Source organism: Larimichthys crocea, chromosome XVI, assembly GCF_000972845.2.
Source record: "Larimichthys crocea isolate SSNF chromosome XVI, L_crocea_2.0, whole genome shotgun sequence".
Lineage (NCBI taxonomy): Eukaryota > Metazoa > Chordata > Actinopteri > Sciaenidae > Larimichthys > Larimichthys crocea.
The window spans coordinates 873,802-895,544 of NC_040026.1; the positions used below are offsets into that span (position 1 = coordinate 873,802).

Below are 21,743 nucleotides of genomic sequence, written 5' to 3' on the forward strand. Positions count from 1 at the left end.
AATCTCCTCACAGATACAGCTGGCTGTTAACCTTGTCTATGTTTTCAGCCTCTCGCTAATCCGTGCATGCATCCATGCATCTTGTGTATTGAATTGTAAAAAGATGTGGAATGAAATGACAGGCAGCAGCAGTGTGAGGCTGAGGTCAGAAATCAGTCCCGGAGAGCTCGAGGTCTGTTGGAGTGTGAGAGACGAGCACCTGTGGTTCACTTTTACTGGGAGCAAACCTCAGTCAGCCAAATGGAGGTATGCTGTACACACACACACACACACACACACACACACACACACACACACACACACACACACACACACAGCTGTTGTCAGCAAGCTCTGAGCGAGTTCACGTTGGTGAAGACACAGCAGGAGGCTGTGACCTCCACACACAGTGATCTGATGGTGAATCAGGGAGGAGGGCTGTGCGTCTGTCTGATGTTGAACTCTGAGGTCCTGGCAGCAGATACTGTCTTCTGTTAATCATTAAAGGGACAGTCTGCAGGTTTTACATGTCAAAGTCATGAGTAGTACTGCTCGTCCTGTGGTATTGTGTGTTCTGTGGCTGTACAGGAGATGGACTGTAGGGGGTCTCAGCCTGACCCTGAAGAGGGTAAATCTATAACAGAAAGTCTGAAACATGGCTATTCATCAGAGGAGGATTTGTTTTCATTTGTGGATCACAGGCATCACAGTGTGGCAAACGAACCTCCCGCAGCTTTGACAAAGGATGCCCTGCAGCGCTGAAATGGTGTTGCAATGTAGAATTGAAAGTTAGGCATCATCATTTAAAAAAAAAAAATTATTATTGTTGACTGAATGAGACTATTTGGTGTCTAAAATAAGATTGGAGCCTCTGGAGAGCCCTGCTGCGGCTGCTGGGAGAGTCCTGCGTTTAATAAACATTGCATTCCATTGATTCTGAACTCATAGACAGACTATAGATACATGTAGTTGTTGACAGTGGTGGAAGATAAATAAAGGGCGTGTGTTCAAAAAGTACAGAAATATTATCAGCATATGTCGTAAAAGTAAAGCGTCTGCTGTGACTCATCTAGAATTCTCTCTGACATTAGAGTTTACTGCGTCAGTGTCCCTCCATCTAAAGCTCCAACAGTAAACTCAACACAGCAGACACAGTCCACCATGAGCTGGGTTCTGTCTCTTAAAAATAGAAATAATAATATATTTTATTTATAAGCGCTTTTCTAAATAATTGACATCTAAACACTGAAGCAGCAAAGAACATCAGCACTCTAAAAACACATTAGACGAAGCTAAACATGAAAAGTCATTGAAAGTTCTTAAAGGACATTTAACTTGCCACTGTCACCGAGTGTTTGCTCATGCTCAGATTTCTGTAAATACTATAGAGTTCAGTCTAGATCTGCTCTACATAGAACGTGTCATGAGATAACCTCTCCTATGATGCTGGTTGTTGTTTTGTATTATAGTCATATAGTTATTAAGTTGCTCTGCTCTCTAAGGAAAGTGTCATAAGATAAATCTGATGATGATATGGCACTATATTAACAAATGAATTCATGAAATATAAAAAGCCTTCTGAAGTAGCTAATAATATTACCTGTTTATTTTCTATATTTTTAGAGAGAATCATCTTTTTTGTATATACTGTACATTTATTGTTTTCTGTTTGACAGTGTAGCTGGAGGTAGAAAAGAAAAGCAGGAGATAGAGGAGGTGACATGTGTTTACCTAGCAGACTAGGACTCCTTTGTACCAGGTGAGCTGCTGGTGCGCCCCACCAGTGTTTTATCTTTAATCTTTGTCTCTGAGATATTTACAGCTGCCCAGTACAACCACAGCCTGATCTGAGTGGCTGGGGCTTATGTACCTGGCTAAAAGTCAGGTGAGTGGTGGTATTGAGGGAGGGAAAAGTGCTCCACCCAGATTTATCCTGCTGTCTGGAGACTGAACCTGCGACTCACAGGCTTTCCTCTCTTGAATTCATGCGTGCTTTGGTTTCAGCTGCAGGACTTCCAGCTCTCATCCAAGCCTCCATGGCGTATGGCTGAAGCAGTCCGTGTGGTCTGACCTTGTTTGCAGGTACATGTGGGCTTGTGTGCTGCATTGTCCTGGATGTCAGTCGTTCAGCCTCAGACAGGGAGGAGCAGCAGGAAGCTGCCTGCTGTCGACACACACGATTTATGACACCTCATCTCACTCTGCAAAACAGCTTCTGTTTGTACACACTGACTGCAGCAACTTGTCTCACACACACACACACACACACACACACACACACACACACACACGTGCAAACTGAGCAAAAGAATGTTTTGGAAGTAAATTATTGTGTTACACACACATTCACACACACACACACACACACACACACACACACATATATATATATATGTGTCAGTGTATATATATATATATGTGTGTGTGTGTGTGTATATATATATATATATATATATATATATCTTATAATATATATATATACACACACACACACACAATACTGGTGTACAGTACACCATCAACTTTGATAACTGTAATATAACTTAACTATATGACTATATGATATGGCTAATTTTAAAAAACAGTCTTTGCATATTTGTGTGTGTGTGTGTGTGTGTAGGTGGGTGGAGTTACATTACAACTGACCCATGGCTGAACCCTGAAGACACTTCCTTTAGCTGTACTTTGACAGAGAGAGTGGCACACACGCACGGATGCACGCACGCACGCACGCACGCACACACACACACACACACACACACACACACACACACACACACAGTTGTTGTGGTTAAAAAACAAGCAGTCAGCAAATAATGAGTCCTGTTAAAAAGCCATTAACGCTGAGAGAGATAGAAAGGTCAGGAGAAGGGAAGAGAAAGAAAGAAAGAAAGAAAGAAAGAAAGAAAGAAAGAAAGAAAATGAGAGACAGAATCTAAAATAAAATGAAGGGTCAGATAAGCAGAGACAGAGAAAACAAAGAGAGAGGAGGATAAGAGAAAGAGAGGAGAGTGACCTCTGTCTGAACTCACTGCGTGAACTTCTGCCTCAGTGTACTCCAGTTAACCTGTCACACACACACACACACACACACACACACACACACACACACACACACACACACACACACACACACAAACAGTGCCAGGAGGCACAGTTTCAGCTTATATAATGGAGAGCAGGAGGATAATATGTGTGTTTCCAGTTCAGCTTTGGAAGTATGAATGGGAGCTGATCCCAGCATTAGTCATGTCAGCACTGGCTCTTCTCACACACACATGGACACACATAAATGCACAAGCATGCATACACCCAAACATGACCTCCAGTTTTTCTCTGTAAAAACGTCAGTGCAGAGAAAACACGACAGAGAGTCAAAGAGTTTATCAGTGAAGATGGACAACATGAAGCTGACAGACTGCTGATAAAGAAGAAGAATGTTCACATTAAAAACAAACTTCAGTTTATATCTCAGGCAGTTGTTAAGGTCCAAAAAGCATCAATGATCAGGACAGCTTTGGACATTCAGTCACCATGTCTCGATGCATCTCTACACAATCCACACATTCTAACCTGAAGGCTAGGATAAGATGATGGCTTTAGATCAAATGTCTCTATACTGAGCTCAGACACCTCTTCACACAGCTCAGCACCAACCAAAACACACCAGACTCAGGATCAGCATGTGTCTGCCAACAAGAGAACTGTCAGTCAGAACACAGTCGCTTAAAACACCCTGACAACCAAGAGTCACATGATTAATGTAGACCGTAGCAGACTGTATTCTTTGTGTGTGTGTGTGTGTTTATTATTTTTTTAGCATGTATGTTCATTCCTTGGTAACCTCTATGTCAGACACGTGTCTGCTGAGGAAAGGGCTCGAGTGAGCCAGAATCCAGAACACTTTGTAATCGTATGTGACCGCGTGGCCATGTTTCACTGACTGATTCACAGATAATCCTCACAAGGTGTCACTTTTCCTTCCACCTTACTCTCCATTCCTCAGCCTCCCAGAGGAATCCTTTTCATGAAGGTGGAAAGTTTATGAGCAGCAGACACATGATCAGATGTCTGAACACATCTGCAGAAGACCGTCAGGGATGGATCAGATATGCAGGAGATTCTTTGCCAGGTGGATTAGAAGACAGGACACAAAGTGTGATGTGGAGGAGAGCTTATGTGTATATGTGCAGTGTCTAGTTTTGCCTCTTGAAGCCTACTGCAGAACTTCTGAATGCCACCTGTTGTTGGTGTGTTTATTCTTTAGCACATTGTTTAATGTTGCTGAATATGTCAGTCAGCTCTGACAGTTATTCTGCAGCGCCCTCTTCTGGTGAAGTCTAAGTACTCTGAGCCAGACCTGACACCATGTCCACTGCACCATGTCACTGACAACAAAAGGCGAACACAGTGACTGACAGATGGGATGTGATAAAGATTCTTTATGTTTTGAGTCGGAGTCTAAAAAAGGTTTAATACCTGTACAACAAAGTCAGTGAAGGTGGAGGCTTGTTACTTATTAAAGACTTTTACAAAACATCTGAATAATCATTTAAGAAGTTCGATTCAGCTGGCTGACCTTCACATGCCTTTGAGAAAAACCAAAGGGATGAGACAAACAATGATTTCCTGACTTTGGGAACAAATTCAGTTCATCAATGTGACTGATTGGACAAAATGTTAAGAAGCAAAAACTCTCATTCCCATCATCCAACAGCAGATCTACAGAGATTAAGATTACAGACGCTGAATGTCTGTCCAAAGGTGTGTATTGGACCATTCACCATGTTTAGTTTGCATCCTGTCTGCTCAGAGTTTACATTATGTTCTAACTATTCAAGTGTGGAGACATGAAACACAAAAAGCTTCTTCGTAGAAGTGTGTAGGAAAGACACACAGAGGTGTATCACAGACATAACGGGTGTGACTGTGACCTGTTTGGTCTTTGTGAGTGCAGTAGAGCCTCAAACATAACATGGAATAACAGCACCACCTAGTGGTGACGATCACACAGCACGAGTCACATGAACATGTTCAATGCAAAGTTTGGATTCCAAAATAAATTGTGTAGATTTTCTTTTCTTGCATAACAAGAAATCTGTCTCAAACTCATTCTTACTGTTGGTGTGATTTGATGCATCCATGAGCTGAGAGTTAACCGCTTCCAGCACAAAACAAAAGAAGCTAGGAGGAGAAGAGTGTGTGAACTCGCTGAGGAGAAGAGTGTGTGAACTCGGTGAGAAGTGTGTGTGAACTCGGTGAGGAGAAGAGTGTGTGAACTCGGTAAGAAGAGTGTGTGAACTCGCTGAGGAGAAGTGTGTGTGAACTCGGTAAGAAGAGTGTGTGAACTCGCTGAGGAGAAGAGTGTGTGAACTCGGTGAGGAGAAGAGTGTGTGAACTCGCTGAGGAGAAGTGTGTGTGAACTCGGTGAGGAGAAGTGTGTGTGAACTCGGTGAGGAGAAGTGTGTGTGAACTCTGAGGAAGTCAGCACAAATGTTTGATAAATCCATTTTAATGGAAAATGTAAAACCCTTTTGAACTTCAATGTACAAAGCATGTAACACTTGCACTTTAAAATTTGAAATTGAAGCAAGCCATGTTTTAAAAAAATACCTCAGTGAATGTATATATGTATATATTTACACATTATAGTAAACCTTTTCATTCTTTTATCTTTTAACTTCAAAAGTTCACCATAGTAAATCTTAAAACAAAAACAGACAATTCATTCTTTCTTAAATAAATTACATCTTTTTTGTAAATGTCTCAATTTTACAGCAAATACTTTGTTTTCTTAAAATGCTGAAGTGTAGAAGCCATTTTGTTCTTTCTTTACATAATACAACTTTACACAGTCTTTACAATAGTTTGGCAGTTCATTTTCAAAAATGTATTTATGGCATGAGGACTGTAGAGCATCAACATTTCCCAAAGTTACAGGCATTAGCTGGTGTGTGTGTGTGTGTTTGCATGTGTTTGCGTGCGTGTGTGTGTCCCCCATCACAGTAGAGCCGTATTACAACTGAAAATCACATAGCAAAGAAAAAAAAGAAACTGTACAAGTCACATTTACAGTAATGCTTTTTTTAAACATCGCATATCATAGAGCTATAAAATAAATACATCTTCACAAAGGAAATAAAACATGTTCATATGAAAAAGAAAATGAAGAACAAAACAGCAACAGACAGATAGAACTAGAAAAAAAGGACAAGAACAGATTACAGAAGAACAAACAAAGGGAGCAGCAGAGCTCGGCGCTTGCTGATCAAACTTCTGAGATTCTGTTTTGCATTTTTTCACCCTCAGATCTTTTTTTTTTTTTTTTTTTTTAAACAGCAGAAATGACAGTTTGATCCTGATGCTGCTTTGCTGCTGGTGATGCTGTCGTGATCAGCGAAATCTTCTGTCCAAGACGTGGTGTGGGCTGCTGCCTTGATGGGGATTAAACCTCGTGGCCTCCACAGCAGATTACAGAGAGCGGCAGCATCACTGAGCCTGAGTGTACAGGACAGTCTGAGTGTGAACAGGATGCACCAGCAGTCACACTAAAGAGTTCAGGTTTGTAGTGCTGCTTCACTTTTTTTTTAAAGCTCCCAACATGCTGCCTGTTTCCTAGTTCCTCTGTCCTCCCTGTGTTCTGAGTCTATGGAACACACAGAGGTGTGGGAGTTGAGGCTTAATCCCCGTTGGTCCAGCAGGCCCTCTGGTCTTGTGTTTGTGTCCTCTTGGCACTGAAGGTTTGGGGTGATGATGGAGGTGTGTGCGCCTCTCACTGGCCACCAGGATGTGTACAGGTCACAACCGCGAGGTCCCCTGGGTCACATGACCAGCTCTGAACTGACCACCTCTTACAGGTCACGTGACACAGTCCTCCACGTGAGATGGAGATGGGTGTGGGGAGAGCGAGGGGCTGATGGGAGTCGGGTCCCTCTCTGGCAGGTATGGACGAGGCAGAGGGGGTGTCATGAGTTCTCTTCCTCGTCGTCTTCCTCAGAGCTGGACCTCTTCAGGGAACTCACCACCTCTTTCACACAGTGGTACAGGATGTTCTTCACCTGAGGAGGAGGAGAATGTTAGTGGACATTATTCAGACACACAGTACTCAACCATTGTCACACCTGTCATCACACAGTAAACAGTGTAATGAAAGAGAACCTGAAACAGAAAATTCAGGAAACCAAGTCCGAGAGTGTGTGTGTGTGTGTGTGTGTGTGTGTGTGTGTGTCCGACCCACGTGACCATGAGTTCCTCTGCAGGCACATGAAAAACCATCTTTGCAGCACTGTGCTGTGATGCAGAGAGAGACTCCCACCCTCAAACACTTCATAACAGTATCAATGGGTATGAAGCAGCAGCTCTAAGATGAAGCTGGCTCCATCCCCCATCCACCTGTTACTCATCCTCAGAGTAAAACCAAACACACCTGATCTCTGAATGTCTCCTACCCTGCAGCCTGTCAGTGTGAACACCACCAGAGAAGAGACACACACACACAGCTTTAAGATGCCTAACTACATGAACCTGTAAAAGAATAAACCTTATCAGCTCATAAGCTTCATCACCTGTAGTTTATCCTCGTAGTTGACCTCCTCTTTGCTGGGCCGCAGCTCCTGAGTCAGGTGGAAGGAGTTAGCCACGTGCTCGGGAGACACAAAGTCATTGATGACCTGAACGCAGCTGTGGAGGTTCTGGACCTGAGAGACAGGATGGAGAGTGAGAGTGTGTGATTGAGTTGGGACAAAGACATCATTGGCACACAGTGATTTTCACTCTGTGTTCTTGTTTCATATACCTGGTGCATGGACCCTGCTGGTATGAGTACAGAGTCTCCCAGGAATTGAACTACAGTCCATCCCTGGACTCCGTGTTCATCCAGCAGCCGCTGACGCTGCTTCCTGCTCAGGTACAAGCCCTGCTCTCTGACTGGGTCCTGGTCCAGGGACACGTCCAGTCCCTGCTCCTTGCAGAGCTGAGGTGGTAAAAGAGGGAGGTGTTAGTGAGGTCAGTGCATTTTCACCTGAAGCTGCTGCAGTAACTCTGTATCTCTGTCATAGTGCTTACCTTGTGCAGAAACTCCCGGACTTTGTCCATGTCTCTGTTGAGGTAGATGTGCCACAGCGCCCCCGGTGTCTCACTGGAGTCTTTGAGCCTCCTCCGAACCCCCTCATCCAGATCCTCCTCCTCCAGACGCTTCAATACTCCTACACACACACACACAAACACAAACTTGAGTTTGTATTCTTTCCTTTTTTAATAATGGATTTAAAAAATAAATCAAATAATCATTTGTCTTTTGTTTTTTTAGTCAGACTATAGCCCACATCTATGTTGTGCTGACTGTAGAATGCAGCTGTCACTCTTTGTAAATTCATCTGTTCCCTGACTGAGTTAGTCCACCCGCTCTTTAAGTTGATATTTGGAAGCCTCACCAGTTTTGGACAGGACTCCATTGCCTTTGGCTACGCCAACATAGACCAGAACAGAGACCACATCTGAAACTTCCACATGGAGGTTGGCAGTCCCGAAGTCCTGGTCCTGAGATGCAGCCACACCTACAGTGAGACAGACAACTGACTGTTAAGAAGAGGTGCATAAACCATGTGAAACAGAAATACATGGACTCAAGTGGTGAAGCAGAGGGACAGATATTTTACTGTACTTGTAAACACACTGTGCCAGCTGTGCCAGAGGAGAACAATTATTCAAAAGTTCATACTAGCAGTAGGACAAAGACAACATTCAGATGTTTGTCGGGTGAAGATGTAGAATGACAGTTTGAAGTTGAATCCCTGGCTTCGTACCGTAGGCACAGCATAATCTTGGACCCAGATCAGGCCTGACAAAGAAAGATGGCAGGTGGGAGGCCAGGTTAAGGCTGCCCTCTGGATCAGAGTACTCTGGCAGGGGCAGGTTCTTCATCAAGTCATCATATCTGCAAAAAAAAAAAAAAACCTTTAGAATGTTTCACAGTCACTTTATATATCTACACATCTCACCTGTGCTGCTGCAGTTCATTAGCATTTTTAGCAAATGATCAAAATATTTTGGGTTGTAAAGCCTGGCATGAAGTGAAGTGTATGTGAACCTTGAAGGCATGAGGGCCATGAACTCCTCTCCAGACGGCCAGTCCTTCAGTCTGTAGACCATAGGTTCTCCATCCTTGGACTTCGGCCGCTCTGAACAGGTAAGAAGATTTTAGTGAGACTGAATCAACACATCATTTCCAGTGGTTCATGACGACATCATCTTACAGTGGTAATGTGTGTAAGCTGCTATGTAATCACTCAAAGAGGAACTCACTGGTGATGTCCTCAAATCCATCCCAGAACTCCTTGATCCCAGAGTTGGAGACCACCTGGTCTTTACAGTTGAGGAGGTCTCCCTGGTGGTCTGCAAACTCCTGGTTGAAAGAGTCAGCTTTCCACAGGCTGGCATTCAGTCGCTTATGGATCCCTGACACCAGCACCGGCTGGACAAACACAAAACCATTCATACATTGTTATTATCATTAATAACTAGTACTATTAGTACACTACTGTTAGCATGACTACTGCTGCAGCTACTGTGAGTAAGCCTGCTGTGTACCTGTCCTTGTTTCCAGCACTCCCTGAACAGCTTCCAGTTGTTCTGGTTGCGGTGATCTTTGAGCCACAGTAACCGTTTGTTGTTTAACCAGCAATGGGAAATATCTGGATACTGATTGGTTGATTCTTCTGGCACTTCTGCAGTGACGGGCGCTGACTTCTTCCTCTCTGGTTTGACATCCTCAGTCACAGCAGGAGCAGGGTTGTTGTTGTTGCCTGGGGTGATAGACTCTTGTTTGATTGACAGTTTGGTGGTGATGTTCTGGCGGCTGGCAGGGATTTTATTCTCAACTACTGACGCAATGATGTCATCAAGGATATTGGGCATGGTCCGCCCACCTTTCCCAGTCTTTAGACAGAGAGGAGGAAAGTGGAAAACAATATTTAAAATTTGATAAAAAAAAAAAAAAAAAACTCAACGCAATTCCAAAGCATATAGCAGAATATTTAATAATTGATTCCATCATAAATGTGTCAGTGTGTGTACCTGTGAAGCAGTCGAGTAGACCGGTGCAAAGGCGATCCCTGCATCAGTAGAGCCAAGCTTCAGCTTCCCTGCTGTGGTAGTGAGCAGATCTCTGAGAGTGGAGCCCTGCTCTGTACTGTTAGCCACCAGTGAGGTGGTTTTACACTGCTGCAGGACCTCCAGGCTGTCCACCTCCTTGTCCTCCTTCAGAGATTTACCCAGCAGCACAGACTCCTTGTTTTCTGTTAGACAGAGAGGAGGAGGCAGGCGGGCAGGGAGAATGTTACTAATCAGGAACCGGATCATTTAGAAGAAATCATTAAGGAAGCACTGATGGAACTATCCTCTCCTCACCTTTCTTTTCCTCTCTGGATTTCTGCTCTGCCAGGTCAGCCAGGAAGTGCAGAGGTGACTGGGACTCTGGCGGGGTGACAGGAGCACTTCCTGCGTTGCTGCCTGGGCTACTTCCTCCTCCGTTGGTCTCTGCCTTGGTTCCTCCTTGGTCAGAGTTCTGCTGAGAGCCCAGCTCAGCTTTCACCAGAGACAGTTTGTTACTGTGGTTCAGGACGTTCTGTAGAACCTGACAGAAAATGGCGAGAGTTAAAGGTTAACAGAACACTGTGTTCACTTTTTTATTCAAAAAGGCAATGGCTGCTTTGTGAGAGACAGTTAATGTGATCAGCTTCAACATGTGTAACAACTTTATGATTTATTTCATCAACCCTACTTGTATATATGTATATATTTTGCATAAATACTAGTGCTGTCAAAATTAGCGCGTTAATTTTGTCGATTAATTTTAAAGAATTAACGCGTTAAAAAAAATTAACGCAATTAACGCGGTTTTTCTTACTTCCGGTGGCGGCCGCCATTTTGGATGTGGCAAAGATGTGGCAAAGTAGAGCTTTGTTTCCCAGATATATTAGTGTGTGTGTGAATGAGTGTATAAGAGGCATTAACTTAAGCCCTCACGGAGACTGCGCCCTGGCCGGTCGCCCACATTGCCCATAGCTAAAACCGGCCCTGCTTGTATTAGTTTACGGGCAGATCTGCCACATCCAATATGGCGGACTTGTTAACATATCGCAGCAACAGACCAACCTGCTCAGTGAGGCGTCTATGTATATGTCTATGATCTATCCTAACTAAAGGAGAGTCTGTGGTGTAAAGATGGATAAGGACGGACTTTTAGGGGGAACATTTCATTTTAAAAAGTTGCCCGACGGCTCGTTGGACAAAAACAAGGCAATTTGCACAGTTTGCAAAGCCGAATTTAAATTCCACAGAAGTAACACGACTTTAACATATCACCTCAAAGCAAAACACCCAGTCTACACTACAGGAGTGTGGCACTCGTCAGTATATTTCCTCATTCTGGTTTTTTTCTGTTTGCACTGTGCATATGTGCACCTTAAGCCAATAAAATGAATGAATTTAAATATACTTTCTCTGTGTTTATTCTACATTAATTTGATCATTTTACATAAATAAATATTCATTATAAGCTTCAGTCTCAGAAAAATGCATTTAATGTATTGATATATTTATTGATAGATTAATCGCGATTAATTACAGAAATTTTTGCGATTAATTAGTTAATTTTTTTTAATCGATTGACAGCCCTAATAAATACAGAACTTGTATTGGTTTCATTTGTGTCCAGAATTACGACACATCAGAGCATCAACACCACGACTGCCAGCAGTGATAGAGCCCATGGGAATAACATGATGACAGCACACAGTATTAATTGGTTGCAGATGTCACACCATACAATAAGTTCTTCAACAAGGCAACACTCCAGCTGTTTATTAAAGGACAGATGTGGTGTATTTTACTTTCTCTTTTCCCTGTTGGATGAATAAAAGGCTTAAACTGAGTCAATATTATTTCAATTTCCGTTGAGGCCCATTAAGATCTACACATTCGGTGTCTATAGCAGCACAAGACATTCTAACCAGCCCTGGTTGAATATAAAAACAAGAATGAATAATTAACACAGTGTTCAAGCCGAGGAAGTGGAATATTACCTGTGAGACTCCGTTGGTGGCTGGCAGTTTGTTGAGGAGGTTCTGTTTGTTGGTGCAGGGACAGTGAGATTTGATGTTGTGTTTTTCTCTCAGAGAGTGCATGGAAGCCACCAACTCTGTCAGCACTAAAACATCAAGATTAGGCAGAAGTGAAACATTTCACTATTAAATGGAACATGATCTAATCAGTTACACACGTATTCAAGAAAGTCAGACATGGTGTAAAGAGACAGATGGAGAGACTGGAGTGTGTACTATACCTGTGCCGGGTATGATCTGTGTTGGCATCAGGTGCTTGTGATCGTGGGGTTGGCCTTTCACACACTTCAGCCAGCCGTACAGTTCTTTATCTGATCACAGACAGAGACATACGTCAGCTTCTGTAATAACACTTCACTTCCACACCGACCTATCCTCTCACTTCAATTCATATCAGTGGTTCTTAGACCTTAACCTTCACTAAAAGCTGATTTAACTGACTCACAGAGGAGGCCTGCATACACACCCAGTTTGTTTACATGCACATAAGACACAGCAGGGGCTAGCACAGGCCAACAAACAAAAAATAAAGTACAAAAACTTTGTTCTAAAGAAGAAAGTACAACTTGACATTTTAGCTGCTCTGTATGACTTTTAATGTGGGTGCTAGTCACTTCACTAGCTTGAGACTCAAGCTACTTCTGTGAGTGCATGCATGAATCCCTGTGCAGCCTGCTTGTGTGGCTTCCTAACTGTTAAAACATACACACAACTGACCTTTGGAGCTCCTTCTCTCCTTGGCCTTGTAGCAGTCCAAGCAGACAACAAAGCCACATTTCTGACAGACCCAGTGGATGTTAAAGAGTGTCGCCTCGCAGGCATCACACATCTCCCTCACCCCCCTCACTGCTCGCTTCCAAGCCAGCTTAGCTGAAATGTACAAAAAAATGGCTTCAATATAAAAACAGTTTATTTTATCAAAATATGAGCCATTAAAAAAAAACAAAAAACTCTTTACCATCCTTCTTGATCCAGGTGGCAGCAGTACTCTCAGTCACAACCATCTGACAGAACTTGTCTCCTATGAAGCTGAGGATGTACTTGGCTGTGGTTTGGTCCAGGTGGCTCTCCTCCAACCCCCCAGGGATCCACAGGGACAGGGCTTCATCATCAAACTGGTCTGGAGTGGAGAAGCCATCCATCCGGATGACTCCATTTTTACTGTAGGAAAGCCTGGATGGAAAGGATAAATAATGATATCATCTTTCATGACCACTGTGGTCAGCCAAACAAACATATGAACCTGAACTCATACAGCATGTTTGCATGCTGTTTAATGTGCAGTTGGAGTAAGGTCACATTGCTGCTAAATTAGAAAAGCTTTTTCTGCCAAACATCAGCTCACAACGAGAACACCTATGGCTACTTTAGCTTCACAATGTAAAGAAGAAAAGGAAGCATATCCTGCTGTCAGAACGGGAGCCATACACACACAGTGACATAGATTATTATGTCGTAACTGACAAAAAAATCAGACTGAATTATAAATACCAAAATAATGCTTAGTATTTATTTTGGATTCTTGGTGGGGAGATATGAGCGCTGCAGCACACACATTCAAAACATTTTGGACATTGTGCTGCCTCTGTATCCTGATCTGTAGATTTCTAATTACAGCGTGGTGAACTGTGAGCAGGTTATATGACTCAGTAAAGAAGAGGATAGTTTCCTACATGAGTCATCTCTCTGTAAAACCACCATTGTATTTGTGTCCTTCAACACCCCAGTCAGTTCAGGTGAATGTTCCTTAAATCCCAGCCTACCTCAGACAGCGTGGAGATGAGATAGGGTGAGAGAGGGAGAGAGAGCCAGAGAGCAAGAATCAGAGAAGGAGGGGGGCAGAGAGACTGCAGCAGAAGCAGCTCTGCGGTTAGGAGAAAATCCTCTTCAGATATACCCTGTCAGACCCCAAATATGTGTGTGTGTGTGTGTGTGTGTGTGTGTGTGTTTGTGCACTTTTTCCCAATGTGCATTCACATTAAACGTGTGTAATAATCTACTGTGTGTTGTAGCCACATGAAACAAGCAGTTTTTCTGTCCTGACATGCAGCTCCAAGGCTTCCACTCTTTACAGGAAAGAGTAGTGAAGGTAAATGTATGACAGAGCATCATCAGAGATTGTTAGTCATTAAAGGGCAAGAAGGGAACATGAAACATGAGAGAAAGGAAAGTGGTGAGACTTTTACCGTCTGAAATAGTAGAAGCGGCAGAAGACGGGGGAGTGTGCCGGCTCCTCGCCCTTCTTGCTGCGGACCACCCTGCACTCCCGACACTTCTGCAGGTTGGGTCCTATTTCTGAACACGAGTCATCCTGCAGGAAAGATTCTCCCGTCTGCTTCAGCTTCTTCACCTTTCTCCAGTCCTTGAGGACGGAACGGGGGATGCCATCTGAGAACAGGGCACATTATAAGGTCATTAACAGCACCTACATTTCATCATGAGGTCAATAAAGAGTTAAGTTTGTTGTCAAAGACATTAATACATCATCACAACATAGACAGGAAAAACATCACAGGAGGGAAGATGAGCAACATGAACAACGATTGCATAAACACTCGCTTATATGTACAGTAACAGTTCCATGTTGCACATGACAGGAACATTTTTCCTTCTCATTACTGGGGGCAGATGATGAAGTATTCAGGAGCAATCTACTTGTTCTATTTTAGGTTCCTTTAAAATCCAGAAATTCCTCATTACAGAACTCATCCTTCTAAGAACACTTAAAGTAAGCCAGCTTAGACTGGAAGACGACATGTCATGACGTGCTGTGTGGTGAGTACTACATGTATAATGGTTGATAAGATGGTCTTTTAATCCAGATCATTTTCAGTCAAAGGAATTTCATAAGCTGTGAATTTGGTTTACTGAACCCTCCATGATAAAACTAACCACACTCCAACAGTTTCATCTGAACCCCTCTCGTCTTTGGTGCTCTGTTGCAGTGAAGCTTAATTGTCAAAATGTGAGCAGTAGCCCCTTTGTTGTTCGTTAACAGGACATCTTTAATAAATAAAATGTTTTTTTTCTGTGCTTCTGTGTTGATTTGTTCTGTACACGTGACATCCATTGCACGTCTGTCCGTCCTGGGAGAGGGATCCCTCCTCTGTGGCTCTTTCTGAGGTTTCTTCCACCTTTTTTCCCTGTTAAAAGGTTTTTGTGGGCAAGTTTTTCCTCACTCGAACCGAGGGTCTAAGGACAGAGGGTGTCACTCCCTGTACAGATTGTAAAGCCCTCTGAGCCCTCACTCAAATGTACTTTGTGACAAATAAAATTGATTTGATTTGATTTGCTTCACAAACACTAGATTGCTGAATGTGGATTAAGCAACAGATGCACTGTCAGATGCACTACATTATCTTCTGTTTGATAAAAACTACAGTGACTAGCTGTTTTAGGAAATGACTGAGCCTCTTGTAAAAATGAAATATTTATAAGGTGTTTGAATAGATTTATATCTTCAGAAAAAACCAATAGGCTTGGAGCTGAGTCTGAGGAGGGAAGAGGACGACTAAAAAAAGTACAGAACTCTGCCAGTCATTCTTTAATCCTGCTGCGTGCTAAACTATTTCAATAGATTGTCACTTCTACAGTAAAAAGACTTACTGCTGCTGGCCAGTTTGAGTTTTGTCTTCTCTCGGGCAGATCTGAAGATACCATTAGGCTTCATGTCATCTTCGTCCTTTTCATTGTCTCCTTTCTTCTTGGCCATGTCATTCTGTTTCTTCTTGTAGGTTGGTTTCGGCTGACGTTTGGCTCGGCCCTCCATTTTGCTCTCGCTGGCATCAGAGTCATCTCCCCCGCTTTCTGAACCAGAATCGTACGGCCGTTTGTTCCCTCGCCTTGATAAAGGAGCTGCTTTCCTCTCCTCCCCTCCTCCCGCTGCTGCTCCTCCCACCTTCTCCTCCAGCTGCTTCTCTCTCTCCACTTTGCTCAGACTGTCTTTGCTCATCTCCACCTCGCTGGAGGTGGAGGCACTCAGGTTGACTGTACACGGTTTGATCATGTCTGACATGGCTGTGGTGTTACTTGTGCTGGTGGTGGTGCTGGGCAGTTTCTCTGGTTTAGCACTGGTGGAGCTTGTAGTCGCAGTTGTGTTCCTGTCCTCCTCTGAGTGCCGAGTTAACCAGGCTTTCTTCAGCTTGTGGTAGTTACTGGGCGGCCCGCTGCTTGTTGAAGCTGACCCAGAGGTATGGCCATTAGGCAGGGGACTGGACTTGCCTGGTGTTGTGCTGCCGCTTGCCGAGCTGCTACTGCTGTCGACAGAGGATGACAAGGCTTGGCTGGAGGAGGGTGGAGGGGGCGAGCTGTGAATAGGAGTTTTGTTAACTGAATCCACAGTTAGGGAGGAGTTTCCAGTTGTGATAGATGCAGGAGCTGTGGAGGAGTTGCTCCTGGATTGGGCTGCGGCCAAGGCAGCTTTGTGCTTCTTAAGGTGGACAAAGGAGGAGGAGTAAGGCTGACTGGAGCCAGAAATGGAACTAGGTGTTGGGGTGAGGCTTGGACTAGGCTGGAGTGGCCCTGCTGGACTAGAGGGAGGCAGAGACCCTCCTGGAGATGTGGTGCGTGAGCCTAACCCCTCCTGGTGCTCTCCTGTGCCTGAGTGGCTCATCACCCAGGTTTTATGGGCTGAAATATCTCCCCGTGCTGAGACTGAGTAGCCCAGCTCAGGGATAGATGTCACACTTTTAATCTGTGTGCCAGTTGAAACGACAGTCCTGCACACAGAGTTAATTGTACTGGGTCCCATAGTTCCCTGCATGCCACGCATAGTCTTTTTATACTGGACACACATGTCATCCAGGTTGGAGTTGGGTTGGATAATCCTGCCAGCTCCAGGTTCTCTCACACTCTCTCCTAGTCTAGGACATTCCCCCTGAATCTTGGATGGGTAGAACCTCCCCTGAGGGAACTCCTTATGGATCATAGCACCAGGTTTGTTAACACCAACAGGACTGTCGTACTTAATAGATGTCGATGGACGCACGATGACTGATGCCATTGCGGCATGGGGCTTGCCTCTTGACACTGCTTTATCTCGTGAGAACGCGCCTACTCTTTCCTGAATCAAATCTCCACCTCTCCACCCGTCTGCAGACGAAGTCATAATCTCCCCACTGATGGCTGAGGCCACAGATGTGACAACGGCAGTGTTTCCATGACCTTTGACGTCCCTGAGTTCCGGCAGCAGCGTGGGGGGCTTCTGCTGCTCCGCTAATGTCTTGTTACCAGCTGCTGCTAAGCTAACTGGTTGGATGGGTGTGAGTGTTGGTGGAGACAGACGTCCACCATAACCAGCTCTCTCCCTCTCTCGCTCTCTTTCCTTCTCCCGCTCTGCAGCCTCTTTGCGTTCCAGCGCGTGCTGTGTGGGTGGATGGAAGACAGGCGCTCGGTGGAGAGATGGCATTGCCCTGAGCTGCTGTTGCTGCTGCTGCTGCTGCTGCTGTTGGTGGTGGTGATGGTGATGGTGGTGGTTAGGGGCTGAGGAGAAAGAGGACAATGTAGAGGAGGAGGAGGGAGAGATGGCAGGGCTGCGGCGTTCTATTCTGTCTATACCTGGATGGTGCTGATGTTGCTGTTGGACTAGTGTCACCTGTTGGCTGAGCTGCTCAGTTATTTTCCCTGCTAATCCCTCTCCCCCCTCTGGCTGGTGCTTTATGAGGGGAGGGGGCTTAGAGAGGGAGGCTTTGGAGCTGTAGCTGCCCAGGGAAAGAGCTCCCTGGCTTGGCACAGCAGCCCCGACACTGGCCACAACCCCTGGAGCTCCAGCGGACACTTTCTCATAGTAAGAGCTGAGCTCCTTGGAGGGGTAAAGTCTTGGAGGCTCGTTCACCACACTGTTGGACAGTGTGGTGAAGTAGTTGCTTTTTTCTGACTGGATGACGTGGGGATGGCCATGACTGGGCTTGGGGCTCGGGGAGGCGAGAGCTGGTATCCTGACAGGAAAGGCTGGATCTCTGCATCTCTCTCTGTCCCTGTCCATCCCGGGGTCACTGGAGCGCTGGATCTTAGCGGTGAAGGGAGCAACCTCGATGCTCTCTTTGAGGATTTGCCGATTCTCCTCTTTGTATTTACTGCTTCGATCTGCTGCCTGAACTCCATCCTGGGAAAGAAAATGCAAACTCTTAAGGACTGACATTCTCATTTAGAGACAGACGTGAGTGAGTGGTGTCCACCTCCCTCACAAAAGAAAGAAGTCTGATCAGAGGTCATTTGGTAATATATGAGCCACTGTACCTGTGTATTAGCCAGGCGAGCCTTGCTGTGGGGGTCTAGGAAGAGGCGGTGTAGGTGGACGTCTTTCCCTGTGGGGGTTCGACTCCTGTCTGATGGCTCCTGTTTCAGCTGGCCCAGGGTCAACTTCCTTATTGGGTCCACAAAGCCTTTCTTATCCACATCTCTGCACGCAGACAAGTCAAACATTTAAGTCATTACATTTGACACGAATTATGATAAGATAATCGTTACTGATTACATTTCTTACCACCTATTTCATCTACCTAACTAGGAAATGGCAGCTAATTTAATTGTTTATTAGTTCAAGTTATTCAAGCTTGTTTAGTTTTTTCTCCTGGTGTGCTGAAAACATGATGATGTTGAGTGATGTGTGATGCTTCCTCTGTGATGCTGTGTATTTGTGTGGATGGGTATTCTAAATAATGGCTGGTGGTTATACGAGGAATAGCACAGACTGCTGAATGAATGAACAGCATTCCATGTGAGCGGCTTTAATACTGGATTAGTGCCACTTTGTCTGACTGACTTGGCATTGCCTGTCTGCGTCTCAGGGCTAACTTAACTCTCATGCTACTCTGTGTAGGTTCCCTAAACACATGCAGCTCTACAAAGGAGAAGACATGCTGTTCAAATGTACAAAGCAAATATTCTGCTGCCCATATTCCTTTCAGCCAGGCAGCAAAATGTTTTCTTTTAAGTGCCTTAAAAACAAGGAATGCATTGTGTTAACTCCAGGATTTTTCAGAGACTCTCCCTAGCTTCTAATCTATCGAGGAAAACATCAACTGAATGTGTGAAATTATTTGGAAAATATTTGTTAAACTGTCCCTTTATGAACTTGATCCTTCCATCTCCCACATACTTTCTGTCTGGAGTTTGATTCATTCTATTTCAAGACAATCCAGCTCAGCAAACCACTGGACCAAAGAAAGATTTTTAGTTTGAGAGATTTGACAGGTGTCATGTTGAACAGATCATTAAAATTCAAGGTTGCTAGTCTTGACCTATTGGAATTTGAATATCCTGCCATCAAACTGTGAAATAAAACACACAGTTGGCCTACTGGTTGTGTTTGGTTGGAGGACATTCTTAGTTGAAGCCAATCCAGCATCTCAGAGAATTTCACACGATCCTGATCTCTCTACTCACTCTTTATGGATGTCAACGCTGGCCTTTGAAAGTGGAGGGCTTGCGTGTGTGTTGATCTTGACAGATGGGCGGTGGGCGTCAGCGCTGGCTGGCCGAACGGGAACATGGCTCAGCAAACCCAGACTGTCACCAGCACTACCAGCAGCCTGGTGCAGCCACGGACTGGCTGTGTTCTGCACACGCAACACACACACAGATACAACATCATTAAGATTGTAAGACACGCACGTCAAACACAGACCAGGTCACTCCAGATAAAAAAAGTGTTTATTAATGCTGACTACAATTAACACATTATACAGCAGAAACTCAATGTGACAACTTGGCACATTAGCTGATCAGGGATCAGCCTTTCTCATCTCTCTCTGCTGTCACGATACAAAAACTAAATCTGAATGCCACAAAAACAAGCCCTGAATCTGAATTGGTCTCAGGGGTTATTTTCCTCAATCCTCCTTTACTTCTCCATTCTGCCTGCCAAAATCGACTTTCTCCATCCATCCTTGACTATTCACCTTGTTCCAAGACAAACAGGAAGCCAACTATGTGCACATGTGCACGGACAATTCTTTCAAAGCGCACACAAATAACACCCACCCTCCTGAGAGAAGCCTCAGAGTTCACTGTGACAGGATTTTCAGGGTGGACCCACTTAGCTGTGGGGGGCAGGTTGAGCCCTGGGGGGAAAGAGGTTGGTGTTCCATTGGGGTACTGCCAAAGGATGGGGTAAAGGCCCAGCCCTGCTGCCCCACCGTGAGCCTGGGCTAGTAGAGAGGGTGGAGGGTGGCTCTGACCCTGAAAAACAAAGACACATTTTAAGTTGATTGTTGATCTTCAGCTGGTCATTCACTTTCATCCTGTCCCAATGTAACCCCACCACAACCCCCAGAGCTGGATTTTTTCAAATGCAGCTTTAAATGGAGTCAGACCTGTAGGAACTGCTGCTGGTGTGTCGCTGCTGGGTGAGGCATGGCGAGGTGGCCCAACCCGCCGGGGGAGTCGAGCCGAGGGTGTCCCCCAAGGAGAGATGCTGCGGGTGGAGGCATGGCTGGGAGCACGCCAGGGGGTAAAAGGTGAGGGTGAGGTAGGGCAGATGAGTGAGGAGGGGCGAGGAGGTGAGAGGCGGCGTGGGGGTGGGATGCAGGTGTGAGGCAGGGGGAGTGAGGGGAGGGGGAGTGGAGGGTGTGGAGGTGGGGATGGAGATAGGCTGCCACGTGGTTAGAGGAGACAGTGGCAGAGGCGGAGTTCTCCGCGTCTGAGCGGACCAGTGCTGGGTCCCTGTAAACAGTGAAGGTCTCGTTCTTATCGATGATCAGAGGGCTCTTGGTGATGCTGCTGCTGCTGCTTGTACTGACACCACCCGACTCCGACCGCGCAGGCACCGGCTTGAAACCAGATCGCAGAGGTTCTGCTATTTCTACTTTAGTGGACGAACGGGCTGTTGGAGGTGGGGACGTATCAGAGTACCTCGGTATTTTATGTTTAGAGACCTCTGGAGAGGTGTTGGGTTTCGGTTTGGAGATGTCCAGCAGGCCCGGGTGGGGCTTGGCCTTGAGGAGTTCAGCTGAATTTGTGTTGGGGTAAGGATGGCATTGAGAGTTGTTGGGGTGCTGGAATTTCTGTTTCAGGGAGTCGAGCTGAGCTGGACTGGGGTTTGTGTTTGGACTCATTTTGGACTTGGCTAAGTCAGGAGGGAGGACTGTGTTCATCTTGTGGGGGGGTGGTTGTTGTTGGGGGTGTTTTCTCGTCTCCTCAGACAGAGACGGGCTCTTAATGCCGGGGTGGATTGATGTGTAGTGTTGCTGTTGTGTGTGCTGCTGCTGCTGTTGCTGCTGTTGATGATGATGGTGATGATGATGGTGATGATGATGAAGAATATGGGGGGATGAAAGGACAGTTTTCTCCTTCTCCACCAGCACCACGTTTTCAGCCATCGATGTGACAGGCCTGGAAAAAAGTTATATATTTACTTATATACAGATACAATGATCTATTTTTATAAATAAAGAACGTTTGTATGATTTATGAGAGATAATGAATAAATAAACAAAATAACATGTATTGCAGAAAACCACGATCCTGAAAGTAAACTTTATTTTTGTAGCCCATACAGCATGTAACTCTCTGTCCTTAGACCTTCAATAACTTGACCCCAGGTCCCATCTTTCAGGACCTTAATGTAATTTATTGACTCGTCTCTTCAAGTGATCTTTTATTTTTTATTTGATCAGTTTCACTTTTTATTCAATCACTTTT

The 21,743-nt window shown here is 44.9% G+C and overlaps 1 protein-coding gene across 3 annotated transcripts in view; it reads right to left on the reverse strand.

Moving 5' to 3' along the window:
* Positions 1–5,944: 5,944 nt before the first annotated feature.
* Positions 5,945–21,743, reverse strand: part of jmjd1cb (jumonji domain containing 1Cb) — a 110,924-nt gene continuing 95,125 nt past the window's right edge. For all 3 annotated transcript variants that reach the window (XM_019271285.2, XM_019271283.2, XM_027289530.1), the window contains 21 exons: positions 20,417–21,434; positions 20,085–20,282; positions 19,488–19,660; positions 18,339–18,501; positions 15,708–18,204; positions 14,288–14,489; positions 13,060–13,274; positions 12,819–12,971; positions 12,323–12,412; positions 12,063–12,187; positions 10,387–10,612; positions 10,054–10,274; positions 9,568–9,915; positions 9,283–9,451; positions 9,068–9,158; positions 8,784–8,914; positions 8,412–8,534; positions 8,044–8,183; positions 7,775–7,951; positions 7,545–7,676; positions 5,945–7,037 (listed from right to left, as the gene is read on the reverse strand). In XM_019271285.2, the coding sequence (XP_019126830.2) occupies positions 6,945–7,037; positions 7,545–7,676; positions 7,775–7,951; positions 8,044–8,183; positions 8,412–8,534; positions 8,784–8,914; positions 9,068–9,158; positions 9,283–9,451; positions 9,568–9,915; positions 10,054–10,274; positions 10,387–10,612; positions 12,063–12,187; positions 12,323–12,412; positions 12,819–12,971; positions 13,060–13,274; positions 14,288–14,489; positions 15,708–18,204; positions 18,339–18,501; positions 19,488–19,660; positions 20,085–20,282; positions 20,417–21,434 (6,685 nt within the window). In that variant the 3' untranslated portion in view covers positions 5,945–6,944. The remainder of the gene's footprint in view (positions 7,038–7,544; positions 7,677–7,774; positions 7,952–8,043; positions 8,184–8,411; positions 8,535–8,783; positions 8,915–9,067; positions 9,159–9,282; positions 9,452–9,567; positions 9,916–10,053; positions 10,275–10,386; positions 10,613–12,062; positions 12,188–12,322; positions 12,413–12,818; positions 12,972–13,059; positions 13,275–14,287; positions 14,490–15,707; positions 18,205–18,338; positions 18,502–19,487; positions 19,661–20,084; positions 20,283–20,416; positions 21,435–21,743) is intronic.